Genomic DNA, 15,106 nt, shown 5'->3' on the forward strand with positions numbered 1-15,106 from the left:
CAAGTCACTTGACGATTCGCTGAAACCTGCAACTGAGCCCTGTACGGCATATTGGAATACAGTAGGGTTTGGCATTTACAGAGCCTGGGCCTAACAACACGAACACCTGCACCCCTGCAATAAAATGTAGACTTGGTTTAGGGTAGAATGTTTTTTGTTGATAGTTTCAGAAGGATGATAGGACGACGGTTATTTAATTGGTAGTTTTTTGGGATTGCATTGTCAGGGTGTTGATGTTATTGCGACCATCCTCTGTAGTGTTGCTATTTGATAAACAACACAAGCGAGTACTTTAGTACTGCTGTCAAAACTATCTAGGACATTAAATGGAAGCAAAGGATTCCTCACACCTTTTGGACTCTTCTACATTTGAAAAAAACAAACAGTAAGGGAATGAAATTAAATATCTATGGAGCTCAACCCATGATCCAATGCTTTAGGTTCCAACATATTCCTCCTTGTGTATATATTCTAAACAGATGGCATCCCTCTGTCATTCGATTCCTTTTGTTTATTACTTGTCTTGTTTCACATTTTTATCACTTTTTTTGATGTAAATAATTTTAGTCCAACTACTTACGGTTTGCAAAGGAAAAAACATTGAGAATGGAGAAACAAATGTGAAATACCTGGTTATTGAAACTGTATATTATATATATGGGAAAAAATGTCTATGAGGTATTAATAAATGACAAATTTAAAAAGATTCCTTTTCATTTCTCACAATCCAGTCAAAACATTTCATTTTATATTCTCTCTGCCCCCAAGGATACTTACAAACAGAAGTGACATGGAGTACTTTAAAACAAGATGTGCTTTATTTAAAACAGCAACAAGCGTAGTCATTTACAAACTCTGTACATTATTTATATAATTTATTCAGTGCTCTGACATGATGAGGACACTTAAAGCATCTTATTACCTGGAAATTAAGGCATCAGTTACACAGCAGCACAGGTCGTTCTGCTGAGGTGTTGCGTTCAGTAGTTTTAAGGTACCATCCCTGATAGGAAGTGGCGCATTACAAAGTGCAGTGAGTTGAGGTTAATTTAATTAAGTGACCAAGAAAATCACAAAACCTGCAGAACGGCAGGGTAGATAAAACAAAAAATTGCAGCAGTTAATTTAAAGAAGTGCATTAAAGTGGCTGAAGACATACTCAAAGTAATGACTATCTTTGGTGATGAGGAGTTAAATCATTAAAAGCTTAACTCGTGCTTGTTGAAATCACTATTGTTCTTCTCAACTTTTCCATCTCAATTTAAATGCACCGCTGCAATACACTCCTGTGGAGAAATGCTCGACTTGATATCATATACCGTGACCTCTTTACTTCCCTGACGACTCCTGGAACTTAAACTTCTATGATTTTGATCTTGTTGAAAAAAATCCCCTGTAAAATATGCTATTGTGGTTATGATCAGTGAGTGTTCCAAGCCAGTGTGAGGAGGGAATGAGCCGGAGCAGTGGAGGTGATGTAGCCCACAGCCGGATCCCAAACCTCAAACTGGATCACGGACAACGACCTACAACATAAAGTGTTCAGTACAACCCATTATCATTTAGACACATTCAGACCATCTGTATATAAAGATGGACGACATGACCACTCCCCAAAAGTGAAGCCAAACTGTTTCTATCACCCCCCTGGTGGCCGGCTGCAGTAGAGGTCATGAAGCCGGCCACCTCCCAAGTTTTTGATCGATAAAAAAGATAGTTTCTAACATGTGAGGTAATTATTATTTTGGCTTCATTTCCGGATGGTGGGAAGTCGTCCATCTTTATTAATAATCTATGATTCAAACCGATCCTGTACCTGTTGAGTATGATGAGCACCACTGAGCCGTCTGGTCTGATGAAGGCGGAGAATTCCAGGTGTGTTTCCTGACTGGCAGACACACCCACTCTCTGAGACCCCTCCCACAGGAACTTACTGTGTAAAACATGAGATTTCTGATTCTCAAACTGCTGCCAATTGAGGATGGAACAGGAGAAATGGGACATACAGTGTGATGAAGGATCATGTTCTACCTGAAATGGGCGATGCTGTAGAAAGTCGGCTGCTTGTAGAAGACGTCACGCTTTGCATCTACGATTACAGGGCTGTCCACAAAGTTTTTAACCCAGTTTGGCCCACCAGTCTGGTCCAGCGCCAGGTTCCAGTCAGTCCAGCCCACGACATAGTGATTCAAGTCCTGCCACAGAGAAAACACCCACAGATTCAAATCTATCCGGTGAAACTTTGTTGTAAGATGTGTTCATTTGTGTAAATGAATCAACTGGACTGGAGCCTGGTGTTTAGATTAAATGTCACCAAGACAACACATCTACATAAACAAATTCCTCCTGAGTCTGGAGCCGTCTGGAGGCTGAGTGCACCCATGCAAAATGGACAGAATGGAAGGCGTCCAATTTCCTTTGAGGGAGTGAAGACAGACGAAAGAAAACACCAGTTCCAGCTTGCTCTGATGGCCTGCAGGCGGTTTGTGGAGAGTGTGCAGCATAGTGGGACTTGTACACCTGCACTGCAGGATCACAGGAGGTGACTCACCTTTCCGGTTCAACTCACGGCTTGTCAGGACTCACATCTGCTACTGTGGATGTGACTGAACAAGCACAACCCTCCACACATAAGATGAAGAGGGTCTCACCTCTAAGATGTCATGTGCGTACTGCTCAGCCCGGTCCCAGCTCCCCAGCTTCACCCCTCTGTCGAGCGGGCTCCACCCGGCGCAGGCCTCCGTGCCAAACAGGTAATACTCTGGAAACAGGTGATGGGTGACTCCAAGACTCAACTCAGCGGGGACGAAGGAGTCCATGTACCAGTGGACTGCCACACCGTGAATGTACCTTCCTGCATGAACATCGGTTAGGACCTGCAGGGACACGGGAAGTGAGAGGGAACTGAGTTTCCACATAGAATGAAGGCAACACAAAGCACCAGTTATTTTCAAGGGTATCTGCAGGGTTTGGAAAAGCACTGCATTTAATGGGGCTATCTACAGCAGCTTAGAAGCTTAGGCCATGATTTTAGCACAAGTTTTAAGTTAACTTATATTTATTAATCATTTTGAAAAAACTATCGATACATTCATTTTAGCAACTTATCTGGGTCCAGAGTTGCATTCAGATAATTGACTGTCCCCGAGTCCAGGCTCAAGACTAAAGGTGGATTGGGCTTTTGCAGTGAAGTTCCTCAGCTCCCTTACACTTTTTAAAACATAATTTATGAATCCTAGTACAATATTTTATTACCTATATGTGTTGACTATATCCTATGATTGTATTAATGATGTACTTTAATGTTATAGTTCTGTATTATTTTAATCCCTGATCTTATTTGCTTTAGTCCTGAAATTTCTTAATCCTATTTCCACCAGGTAAATCACTTTGTAACTCCATCTATCCATCTTTTGTCTGCTGATGCTCCATGCCAAGTAGGGTATTCCAGACATTCCTCTCCCAGCTACGCTTTCCAGCTCTACCTGGGGATTCCAAGGCGTTCCAAGGCCAGATGGTATATGTAGTCCCTACAGCGAGTTCTGGGTCTACCCCGGGGTCTCCTGCCGGTGGGGTGTACCTGATGAACCCCCTACCTTCCGTAGGCACCCTGAAGGCCTCCTGATTAGAATTCTTACTATGTTTTGATGTATAAATAAAGTTAATTTTTATTATTATTGTTCTTATTAATATTATATTTTTGTATTATCTAATCTGTTTTCTGTTGTCAGAGTATACTTATTATTTATTTCTGTGGCTGGAGAGTTCTGATTACGTTTCTGCAAAACCAATGAAAACTCAGGTTTAATTAAGTTTAACGTGGCTTTTTCCAGAGTACCTCTGTCCTTGAACTCACCACTTTGGCCCAGTGAGGCAGCAGCAGACGGTTGTCGTCCAGTATGAGGACGTGTGTGTGAGGGAATGATGAAGCATGCAGTGCAGGGCCCAGGTCCAGAGCCACCCAGTCCCGCTGCTCCTCAGGCGTGAAGCCCAGAGCCTGGAAACTGCAGCGAGACAAAGCTACTTCTCAGTCTGATGTGAATGTTTAGAAGCTATGGGGATGGTTTATAATGTTTCATACTAAATCCCTCACCTGTAGTTTGTCATCTGTCCGGCAGAGGGCTCATTCCCTGTGGTCAAGGCCCAGAAGGTCAAGTTATATTTAGCGTATTCCTCAAGGAACCTGGGAGGAGAGAGTGAAGCAACCATCAGAATTCATTTTCCATCTCGTCCTACGTCACACTGAGGTGAACCCACACGTCACCTGATATAGTACTGAGCCCATGTTTTATGCTCCTTGCCACCAGGCTGGCCTTTCAGGGAACCTTTTCCTATGAGTGCACCATTAGTCTTCATCCAGGCGGGGGCGCTCCAGGCACTGGCCAGAAGCGACAGGGGGCGAGGAGACAGGGCCTGAGCTCGCTGCAGAAGAGGGATCTGAGGAGAGGAAGAGGAGGAGAGATGAGAGGGACTGATGGATGTGTGTGTGTCTGTGTGTGTGTGTGCGAGACAAAGACAGACCTTCAGGTTGACGTCCTCGGGGGCCAGAGAGAAGTTGTCCAGGTTGTAGTCTCCAGCGGAGTCAGCGTAGGTGTACAGACGGCTGGAGAAATCACAGCTTGCCATAGGGACACGCACAACGGTGTAGCCGATACCTGCCAGAGACACAGCACCAGTTACAATAAAGGCTGTATAATCACTCAATATTCTGACTAATCAAACCCCAGTGGACCAACAACTTTCTGCAGTTATTCACTCCTGGAGCCACAGTTACAATAGCAACTAAATAATTAAAGAATTGTTTAGAAAAGTTTGATTAAATTTGTTCTTGATGTTTTATGTCTTTTTACTTCTTTACTTAAGCCCCATTTATTTAGCATTTATAACAATAAAGTATGAAATATGTTTTCTTTGATGTAATGATTTATTAATACACTTAAATGTCCATATTTATATATATTTCTACAACTACATTATTGTGTGTTATACATATATATTTTTATGTTTAAATAATTCTTTTGCTAAGTTAGGAGACAGATGAAATAAAGTCTTACCCAGAATGAGAGACCATATTTTAAAAAACCTGCGGACATTTGCCATACTCTAATATTTGGATTTAAAAAATTAGCCCCATTGAAATCATGTAAAAGTTGTTAACCATAGAGATCAGCCTTAAGAACAACCTTTACTGGACTGCTTGTATAGACTGTATGAAATTTAGTTTTTATTGTGTTGGAGCGGTCGCTTTGTACAAAACTCTAGTTTCTTTATGATATAATAATAAGTAATACATTTGTATCTACTTCATGAATATTTCTGAAATGAATGTTAACATCATACATTTCTGATGCAGCACTGTGGTATCACAAAGCAGCTGCGAGACGAGGCAGGTGACCACATGTAGTTTACCTTCACTGGAGAAATACTGTCGCAGCAGCTGGTCCTGTGCTCTAGCAGAGAGCGACAGGATGTTGATTCCTGCTGCGTCTGTCATCGCTCCACCAAACCCCCGGATCTTCTGGTACTTCTGATAGGGAGCGATGGTCAACCTGAGGCCTGTCAGAGACACATACACACGAGATATGATCTGCACTTGTGCAAACGCCACTGACATCCACAACAAAAGCCGACATCACTCACCTGCCCCGGTGCTGTTCACCTGGACCCGACCCCGGCCATGCTCCAGTCTGCTGCCCGCCACGCTGCTCAGGTAGGAGGAGAACTGTCCCAGCGGCGGCAGGGTCACTGACCCGACACTGTCACAGTACGTGGAGTTACACTCACACACCACGGAGCCATGGCCAAAGTTCCTGGCAACACATGCGTTGCTTTCTGTCAAGAGAAGAAGACGCAGGAGTGAGAAGTTTTAACGACTGTGGAGCAAAGTAGAGGAAACGACATTTAAACAACTGCAGCAGATCAAAAGTAACAGAGGTAACAATAAAGGCAGGTCATTGTAAAACTTATACATATAACATCAAAAGACTGGGTGATTGGTCACAATAACAATAAGGATATGTAGTGTGTGTATATAATACAACACATACACACAGACACACAAAATAAACATATAGAAAAGGTTTAAACAGACAAGTGGCCAATCTAGAGTGCGTAGATATACGTAAATTAAATGTGCCTTTTTAAGTTGGTAACATTTCAGATATTTTGTTTTTGTTTTTGCACCCCATGTTATGATTTCATTTGTTAGTTTTGGGTTGTACTGATCAATACAATGGAACCAGGACTGGAAAGCAACACGTTTGAATTAAATTACAAGAAAAGCAGATATTCTGTTGTTTCAATATTGTTAAAAGTATAAATATTTACATTGAAATTGTCTTGTTGACAAAGGGAGCTATTTCAAGGAGTTAAGCTGGGAACTGGTTCCCAGCTTAACTACACAACGTGTCTTAAGTGTTGTGTTGTGTTACCTGTTGCGGTGATCACTTGTGCTGTGAGGAAGACAAGAGCCACAAGTCCAGCAGCTGGCAGTGACACAGCCATTTCATCTGCAAACAAAGTGGATCCAGTTGCATATGAATGAAACACTGGTTAATTCAGTAAAACAACAACAACAACACGTCACAGCAGATGATCTCACCTGACAGGGTCCAGACAGAAACTGTGACATGTCCTGGGAAATAATGGAAATACAATGTTCTCTCTACCATCCACTCTCACGTGCTTTGTACCAAACCAACACTTCCTGTAACGGCGGTGTGTGTTGACAGTCATGTGACTTTGTCATGTGAACACCGGTGCAATAACCTATACCGGACACCAGGAGGCACTGCACCTTCATATAGATAATAAATAAGATATTAAATAAAAGTGGTTAAATTGAGTTTTTAAACTGTTCTGATCATATTCAGTTTTATTTTTTGAATTTTTGCAGCATGTTTGATCCAAATATATATTTCAGTGACATTATCTTACAACAGCTTTGCTCAATATCTGCATCACTTTTTATTAGTTTCTCAAGGTGTATGTGGAAATATATACAACAGTGGCATCTATCTACCTATCTATTTATCCATCTATTCCTCCATCTATCCATGTTACTTGCAATTAAAGATTTTATGAAGATGTTCATAAACAGAACGACTCTCAAGCAGCAAAGACAAAGATGTGATGATCATACAGGGGATTTTAAAAATGATCAAGAGATAAATGACTGACACAAGCACTTGGTTCAATGTTTTATTATCAAAGCAACATACATGCATCATAATTTACAAATGACAGAAATGGACATTGGTAAGTTTGTATCTTCCTAGGACACTGATATCTCTGTGTGATGTTGTGTTTCTCTGTGACTTCATAGGGAGGAGCAAAGTCTTTCCATCATGGTTGGATTTCTGTTGGTCATAAAGACGAGTTCTTTCTTCCCTTCCTCTGTCAGACCTGATGGGGACAAACAGTTAGTCGAACAGCATCACTTAAAGTTAACGTCATAGTGAAAGCTTCGGCGTCAGTAACACTTACTCTGTGGATGCTGCAGCCAGTTGCGATCCATATAGTAAAGATAACAGCTCTCAAACTCCTTCTCGCTGTAGTTGGGCACCGACACCGGGATGAACGGGTCCATGTTGTCGAAACCCGTCTGGTGAGCGGCACAGAGACAGGAAGTCAAAATACAGGACATCAAACCAGTCGTCTTCATGCAGACAAACACATCGTTGGTTTCAACAGCATAATAAGAGCTGTATTAAGATCACAAACAGACAAAATTATATTCAACACAAGCCATGCTTTAATATTCAAACAAATACAGATATTAGGATTTATATACCTCAGACACACAGAGGGAAGAAACCAGTAACACCGGTTTTTAGATGTGTAAACATGGTGCCTGGTCATGAATAGAAGTCGAAATGATTTAACACTATGCGATCAAAGCATCAACCATTTTTATTTAGTAAAATGTTATTTGACCCTTCCTTCAGCTTTATAGTTCCGTCCTCGTCCTCCATAAGTGGAAGAGGTGGTTGACAGCGATGGATTTATTGGTCCATTAGTAAATTGATCTAGTTAGATGCAGCCGACAGCAGATAAATATGACGGTAATAAATAATCCTGTAAAAACCCATTGCGACAACACAACAGCACAGTACGACACTCCCAGCTTTCAGGCTTTAAAACTGAACAAGGTAGACAGGATGAGGACACATTCAAAATCCTGTCAGGTTGAAGTTTCTGTTCTAAGCAGAATATTCTCATTCTCTATAATCTTTTACAAGCTATCAGTACCAGATTAAAGAATAAATGTGCATCACTCTACAGGATATCGTTAAGATTGTTTCTCCAGAGGCAGCGACGCACACTCATGTCTCATGTGACCTCATGGAGACATAAACAAAATAGAGTGGCATGCAGCGACAACTGGCTCTAATGTTATTAAACAAAAGCAGAAGGTTAACGAGTCTGGATGAATGTGTTGAATGAATGTTTTCTGTTAATATTACTTGATATATTAGCCGCCTTGTTGCTCAAAGAAAACAAAAGGTTTGTTTTGCAAATCAATAATAAAACCTTATGTCCTGTGTGTTACACTAAAAGTCATATTTCAAAGTCAGATGATATGATCCTGATAATCGGAACGGCGCAGCCATGAGGTCGGAATTGCAATTTCCTGATTAATAACCAGAGTTAGTAACGAGAAGGAAAGATGAATCTGCTGTCAGATCTTGATGAGAAGTTCTAGAGATAAACGTGATAAAATGACCTCTGACCTCTCCCAGCAGCTCTTGAGGCAAGTAGGCAGATTTTGAAATGAAGAGGGAGCCCGTCTGACACACAGTGGAGATGATGGCGCCTCCAGTCTGAGACAAGAGAGTGCATGTTAATGAAGAAATAATTTTTATGTTTATAAAATATTCTCATGTAACTATGGTCAATGCCTTTAGTGTGTTCTTCTCACCCAGTCATTGTTCATCAGCTTCCTCAGGTTATAAACCAAAGTCAGCTCCTCTGGCTCCACCTGATGATGGCGAGAAACAGAGACACATAAAACATCCTGTCTGTTGAAACTGAGACGCATGAAGACGAGGATGAAACATGACAGGATTGTAAATATGTTTTCTCACAGCGCTCCTATCCTCCTTCTTGATGGTGGATCTTCCCCACAGGGCGTTGACACCATCCACAGCCACGGCCAGTTTAAAGTTGGACTCCGGCTGGCCGCTTTGTAGTCTCAGTTCCTTTATCACTGCCCCGACAACATCACTGCTGCTCTTCACACGAGATATTCCCTGTGGAAAAGGACACACAATCGAAACCTGAAGACACTGTATTGTGAATACAAAAAAGTGACAATATACCACTCTCTAGAAAGAGAAAATCTGTGAAACTGAGTTATGGAAAAGTAGTTAAGGTAAAAATCTCGGACATCGGAACCATCCAAGCAGGTTTTCTGTGCCGCAGGTCTCTGGTAAGAGACTGTGCACCAGACTGACCCTACAGCTTGTGGACCAAAACCTATCAATTCCTTTGAAACATCACGTAAGGGTTCTGAGAGAAAATGTTATAAATAAAAGGATCCCAGGGAGCTCAGTGTGCCGAGTGTTAGATTCTGTCTTAGAGACCAACAAAATCATTTTACCTAAACTGATCAGTATCTTAATGAAAAATTTAGATTCTCATCAGAGGGAGTGATAAACCTCTGTCAGCTGCTGGAGCCGAACATAACCGACCTGACACATGGAGCAATGTGCCCACAGTACCACAGACTGTCTGTATTGATCTGTGCTTCTTTACTTGTGGCAGTTGATTAATGGGTAATAAGTCGTTAATGAGCTTTGGTTACTGCACAGGAAATAAATTCAATTTTCGTGCCTAGTAAACAGTAATCTATCGCATTTGTTTAATTTTAAGCCTCTAAAGACCAAACTGTTTAATTCAGATGCCAAAACTGGGGATGTGAAACAAAGTCAGTGAGAAATACGATACCACAACAGTCAGTCTAACCTGCTTTGTCTCATATTGTGCTGTCAGATGGCTGATGATATGATGATCTAACCACATTAAAAGCCCATAATGAGCTCACAGTAACAGCGTCACCTAAAAATAAACCCACTGACGAACCAGACACAGCCCGGCAGCGCTGCTGTCCCAAAGTTTCCTTTAAATCACAAGCTAAACAACAGCAGAGAAAAAGGAGAAATTCACAGGCTGTGCATAAATTCACTTCTCTTTCTGCCGTTGAGAGTATGTAGTACAAAAACATTGTGCTGATCCATCACCCTGCTCAGTTCATCGGCTATCGATCAGCACTAAGCACAGGCGAGGTGAAAGATGAAACTTTAATGACCCCTTTGGGGCAGCTGTTAAGGCAGAGAGAAAGAACAGCGAACAGATAGAATTAAATCGTGGAGGGGGAGATAAACTGCAACTCCTGCTGCACAAAAATAGTTACTCAACGTTCAGAAGAATAAAGAGAGCACTCACCTGATCCACCAACTGTCCCAGTAAGCTCCCCTCCTCGGTGAACTCCCTCTTTGTCCACACATAACGCTGCTTTGTCTTTATCTGGGAGGAAAAGGTCAAAATTTCACTCACTATTTTTATACAAACAAGGTTCTCATGTAAGTTGCCAGTGTTTCTTCCGCCAAACATTCAAAATGGAAAGTAAGGATTGTGTTATTAATCTTACAATAATCATTCTCATAAATGTCTCAAGCCTTTCCTAACTGCACAATGGTATGTTTCTATTGGAATTAACTGCATGTGTCAATATGTTTAAGACTGTGATTATGTGATTAAATCAATAGTGCTTAAGTAAACACTCTACACTTTGCTATTTAAAGTCCCGAGTAAAGTTAACAACCTAAATTATCCAAAAGCATAATCTGATCAGTCTGTTATGTGGCTGTCTACTTTATTACACACAAGACAGTATTGTTTCTTACAGTGATTTACAGGTTATTATATTTTTACTCTATACTCCATAAATGTTATTTTTTACGAATACAGATTTGTGTGCTGATTACATTAAAATGTTACTTTTCCTTTAAACAATAAACCTACAATTATCAAACTGTTCTCTTGCTACTAAGAAACTGTATTTAAAACTAGAGTAGATTCAGGCTTGTTCATCCAGCAGTTTAATTGCTTTATGTTATTATTAACCGCTGTGAAAACACAGTTAAGGCACATTTAAGGAATATTAATGCCTGAGAGATTGTTGATAATGTGACAAATCATTTCCAGCACAACAAGCCTTAATTTGGCTATGTATATTTAAAGTGACTTATATAATTATCATTTGATGAGTGATGTTGATCCACCAGGGTTTCCGTAGGTTTCCTCAGGTTCAATTTAAGACTTTTTAAGACCATAATAAATTAATTTCAAGACCTAAGTCAAGACGATAGATGTGAGGGAATATCAGAGTCCTAGAATTACTGACACTTCCCCATAATTGAGAGGACAATAACCCTTGAACACCACGTTATCTCTCAAACTACAGGCAGAGACAGTAGGTATCCTTAAACTTTACCAGAGCCAAACTAACTGTACTGAGATAAATTGTGAATTAATAAGTTATCAGTCCCAAATTGTACTCGTTTGTTGTTTTATTACAGCGTGCTGATATCTGGATCGTTGAGAAAGAACTTCAACATACAGAGATGTTACAAACTATGCATGCCAAGGAAATTTCTCTAAAAATTATTAAAAGGAACTAAATTAAAACTCGACTAAATATATTTGAGACCTAGAGCCTAATATTTCGCCATATTCAAGACTTTTTAATCTTACACAGACTGTGTAAGACTCTGCAGAAACCTTGATAAATGCACACTGCCCAACAAGTGTTACCTTTAAAAGGAACTGCTCATTGGTTATTTTGAAATCGCGCAGCCATTCCGCAGCTTGTAGCGGCTGGTCGAAGCGAGCGGTGTTAAAGGACGAGGGCAGCAGCTCTTTACAGTTCTTCACCCACAGGAAGGCTGTGTAGAAAAAAAAGAACACAGAGAAGATGTAGAAGGGAAACTCCTGAAACTCTCCGTTTACCAGTGAGCAGCCATGAATCATGTGTGACTGTGTCTGTCTCACCGTCAGGAACGTGCAGCACCAGCCACCCCTGTGTGTGGCAGAAGTGGACGGTGTGGCAGAGAGACATCGTCTTCCCGCTGCCCCTCAACCCGTCTGAACAGCTCTGATGTAAGGTCGACAACAGTCAACAAGTCACAGAGGTTGTTTACTTTTCTGCCTGTGCGAGTGTTGCTTTGAAGGATACAGAATATATATCTGTGCGCGGGTTTGCTGTAGTCGGCTTTCTTCAGGTACGAGATGACCTCCAGAGCGGGCTGCCTCACCATCATGCAGGCTTCATTGAACGTCTTCACCTGTAAAACCAGGCATTCAATCATGTAGTCATTTTATTTTACTATTAAATACTTGTGTTTATGCAATGATACAAACAAGATCCCACCTGTTGTTGATAGCGCCAGGGGAGTCCATGAGGGAACACGGTGCTGATGTGTGCAGAGGGCAGAGTGTAATACTGTCCTAAATGTTTCTCAGACTGAAATTCCTGGAAAGGCACAAAAGTAAGTATTAATACAAACACATATCTGATGGAGCCAGGCTGTTTAACAAAGTGGTCACTGGCTCTGAGCACCATGGTGCTGATATATTCACTGTCTGATTACTCACTGGATTATTTTCCTGGGTCCTGAAAACTGAGAAAGGTTCAGGATCTGACTCAACAGCCACAGCCTCCAGCTGCTGCCCACATCCAGAGGTGTGAAGGCTCCTTACATGCGTCACCTGGGAAAATTCAAAAGGGGGAATATTTAATATACACAGGAACATGTTCAGGAATGTAAACAGCTTTAATGTAAACATGTACCGTGATCAAACACACTTAGATGTCTGAGAGGCATTTTGATAAACAACTCAAATATTATTTTAAATTCAAATCACACAGATGAACCTTTCTGCAGCAGCTCAGGGACTGAATGGATGAATCCAGTGTCAAAAGGAGATCATATCAATATACTTGTTCTCCTTCTAATTCAAATAACCGTAAATATTTACTTTACATTTATATATATGACAGGAAATCTTTTAAATCATGTGTCAATTGATACATTTTTAACATAAAAAACCCAAATCATCTCATTGATTAATCAGTTCAGCATTGTTTTGACTTATTCTTAATTTTCCTTATGATCATTTCAATAGCTACCAAACAAGAAAAGGAAACGTATTTTAACACATACACGTTTGAAAAACAACTACACGACTTATATGACGTGTAATAATTGTAGTTATATGATTGTTAAATGCTTATAAAATGTATAATTTCAGTAGAAGAATTGACTAGTTGGTTTATTGACAGACATGAGCTGATGTCCAATGATCAGCTGCAACATTTTCCTCCTTTAGCTGTAAACAGAGCAACACGTTACACAGATCTACACGTTTCTATTCTCACTGAAGCACAGAGCAGGTTCTGTGACAGTGAACAGCTTCCTCTCATGAGCTGTGACCTCACCGTTTGCCGGAGTCTGAAGGACAGTCTGTGCAGCGCCATGATCTGAAACCCAGAGAAGGACACGAGTTCAGATCCTGTCCACAGAGACAGAGACAACTACAGGTGATGATGTGTGTGGACAGACTGACAGCTCTCACCTTGGGTAACGCACGCTGAGCTAACAGCTAACATCAGCAGCGCGGAGCAGCTTGAGATGGTGCACACGTTCACTTCCGTGTATCTTCACCGAGGAGGATCTCGGATAATGTCAGGGAGACATAAATCTCCTGTGTTCAGGGTTGAAGCTGAAAGTAAAAACCTCAGGGCGGCCGGAGAAGTGAATATAAGTCAACGAGCCGGAGCCGACATGGGCACCGCCATCATGCAGCCCACAGCAGGAAGTGACGAAATGCTATCAGGATTCTGTTCAGCCAATTAGGTGCCAGGAGCCAGGCGACGACAACAGAGGAAAATGGAGTTTGATATGTTTCACCTGTACTAACAATAACAATAATAACAGTAAATAATGTATACATTCCATATGTGCCTATGTTTTAAGACATCTTTAAACTGTATCGTTATATCATATGATTACATTTTTTTTTTAATTAAATTAAATTAAATTAAATTAAATTTAGTTGCGCAGAAGTGGACAGTTTTTTTTCTTCTTTTGCCAAAATGTAACTAGTTTGTAAATCTGTTTTTGCTGTTTAATCAGTTGAACTAAGCACAATCTGTAAATATATGAAAACTAAGCTTTTCGATTCAGACTGTGCTGTGTGCGAATCTGTGATACAGATATTACTTGAGCAACTTAAATACTAAGGTCTTGCAAGATCTGTCTTGCAGAAGAACCCTAAATCAATATCCAGCTTTAATACTTTTATATTCAGGGGATAATGCCCTTATTATTATCCATATTCTTAAATAAATTGTGTATTACATTAAAATGTCCTATTACACTATTCTGTATCTATTGAGACACTGAGCCTGTAGGTGGTTGTTTACTGGGTGACATTCATCCGTGTGCATTCCATGGGGAATTTGGAGAATACAGAGTACATATGATGCAGAGCACAGGAGGAATATGGGGCAAGTAGAGACCTACAAGCATTAGTCTTTGTCCCATGACCCCACAGGGAGTTATTCTGGTCCTGTGCATAGACACCAAAAACTACACAGCAGTAACAGAGGTGTTAGTAGAATCAGAACAATTTATTAGAGACCACACAACCAAGGTGGTGGGATTATTTTTCATTGATGCAGAGTCTTGGAAAGTACTGCTATAAGTACAAATTAACACTATTAATAACAACAACAAATACATGTTCTATATTCTTCCTTTACCCTTATAATAATAATATTGCTTTGATCATTAATGTTTATTATTACTTTATTGTAATGTTTAAAACTCACACTAAAAATAGGCAATGTTTCGTTGTGCATTACATCGTTTTTTGTATTTCAACTGAATGAAAAAGTATTTTCTGTTAAACTGACACAGATGAACTTTTTAATAAGTGCTCAGCCACCCGCCCCCCCCCCTGCTGTGAAGCTCCTGTTACGTTACACCATGCAACTTTTCAGCTGCTCTCTCACAATCCTACCAGCCAACCTATTTTAGCC

The 15,106-nt window shown here is 40.6% G+C and overlaps 2 protein-coding genes across 2 annotated transcripts; both read right to left on the reverse strand.

Moving 5' to 3' along the window:
- Nucleotides 1-796: 796 nt before the first annotated feature.
- gba1 (glucosylceramidase beta 1) lies at nucleotides 797-6,703 on the reverse strand. Its single transcript, XM_061080598.1, has 12 exons — nucleotides 6,602-6,703; nucleotides 6,432-6,509; nucleotides 5,641-5,832; nucleotides 5,410-5,556; nucleotides 4,522-4,655; nucleotides 4,265-4,437; nucleotides 4,094-4,183; nucleotides 3,857-4,004; nucleotides 2,652-2,876; nucleotides 2,032-2,195; nucleotides 1,817-1,933; nucleotides 797-1,526 (listed from the first exon to the last, which is right to left on the reverse strand). The coding sequence occupies exons 1-12, from the start codon at nucleotides 6,669-6,671 to the stop codon at nucleotides 1,421-1,423; spliced, it is 1,644 nt and encodes a 547-aa protein (XP_060936581.1). The 5' UTR covers nucleotides 6,672-6,703; the 3' UTR covers nucleotides 797-1,420.
- A 484-nt stretch (nucleotides 6,704-7,187) lies between these two features.
- On the reverse strand, nucleotides 7,188-13,955 carry dap3 (death associated protein 3). Its single transcript, XM_061081193.1, has 13 exons — nucleotides 13,639-13,955; nucleotides 13,502-13,543; nucleotides 12,658-12,771; nucleotides 12,434-12,535; nucleotides 12,239-12,347; nucleotides 12,055-12,147; nucleotides 11,818-11,948; nucleotides 10,447-10,527; nucleotides 9,087-9,251; nucleotides 8,921-8,980; nucleotides 8,733-8,822; nucleotides 7,486-7,603; nucleotides 7,188-7,404 (listed from the first exon to the last, which is right to left on the reverse strand). Exons 2-13 carry the CDS (start codon nucleotides 13,538-13,540, stop codon nucleotides 7,319-7,321), a joined length of 1,188 nt encoding a protein of 395 aa, XP_060937176.1. The 5' UTR covers nucleotides 13,541-13,543; nucleotides 13,639-13,955; the 3' UTR covers nucleotides 7,188-7,318.
- Nucleotides 13,956-15,106: the final 1,151 nt, after the last annotated feature.

This window comes from Limanda limanda, chromosome 11 (assembly GCF_963576545.1).
Source record: "Limanda limanda chromosome 11, fLimLim1.1, whole genome shotgun sequence".
In the NCBI taxonomy this organism is placed as follows: domain Eukaryota; kingdom Metazoa; phylum Chordata; class Actinopteri; order Pleuronectiformes; family Pleuronectidae; genus Limanda; species Limanda limanda.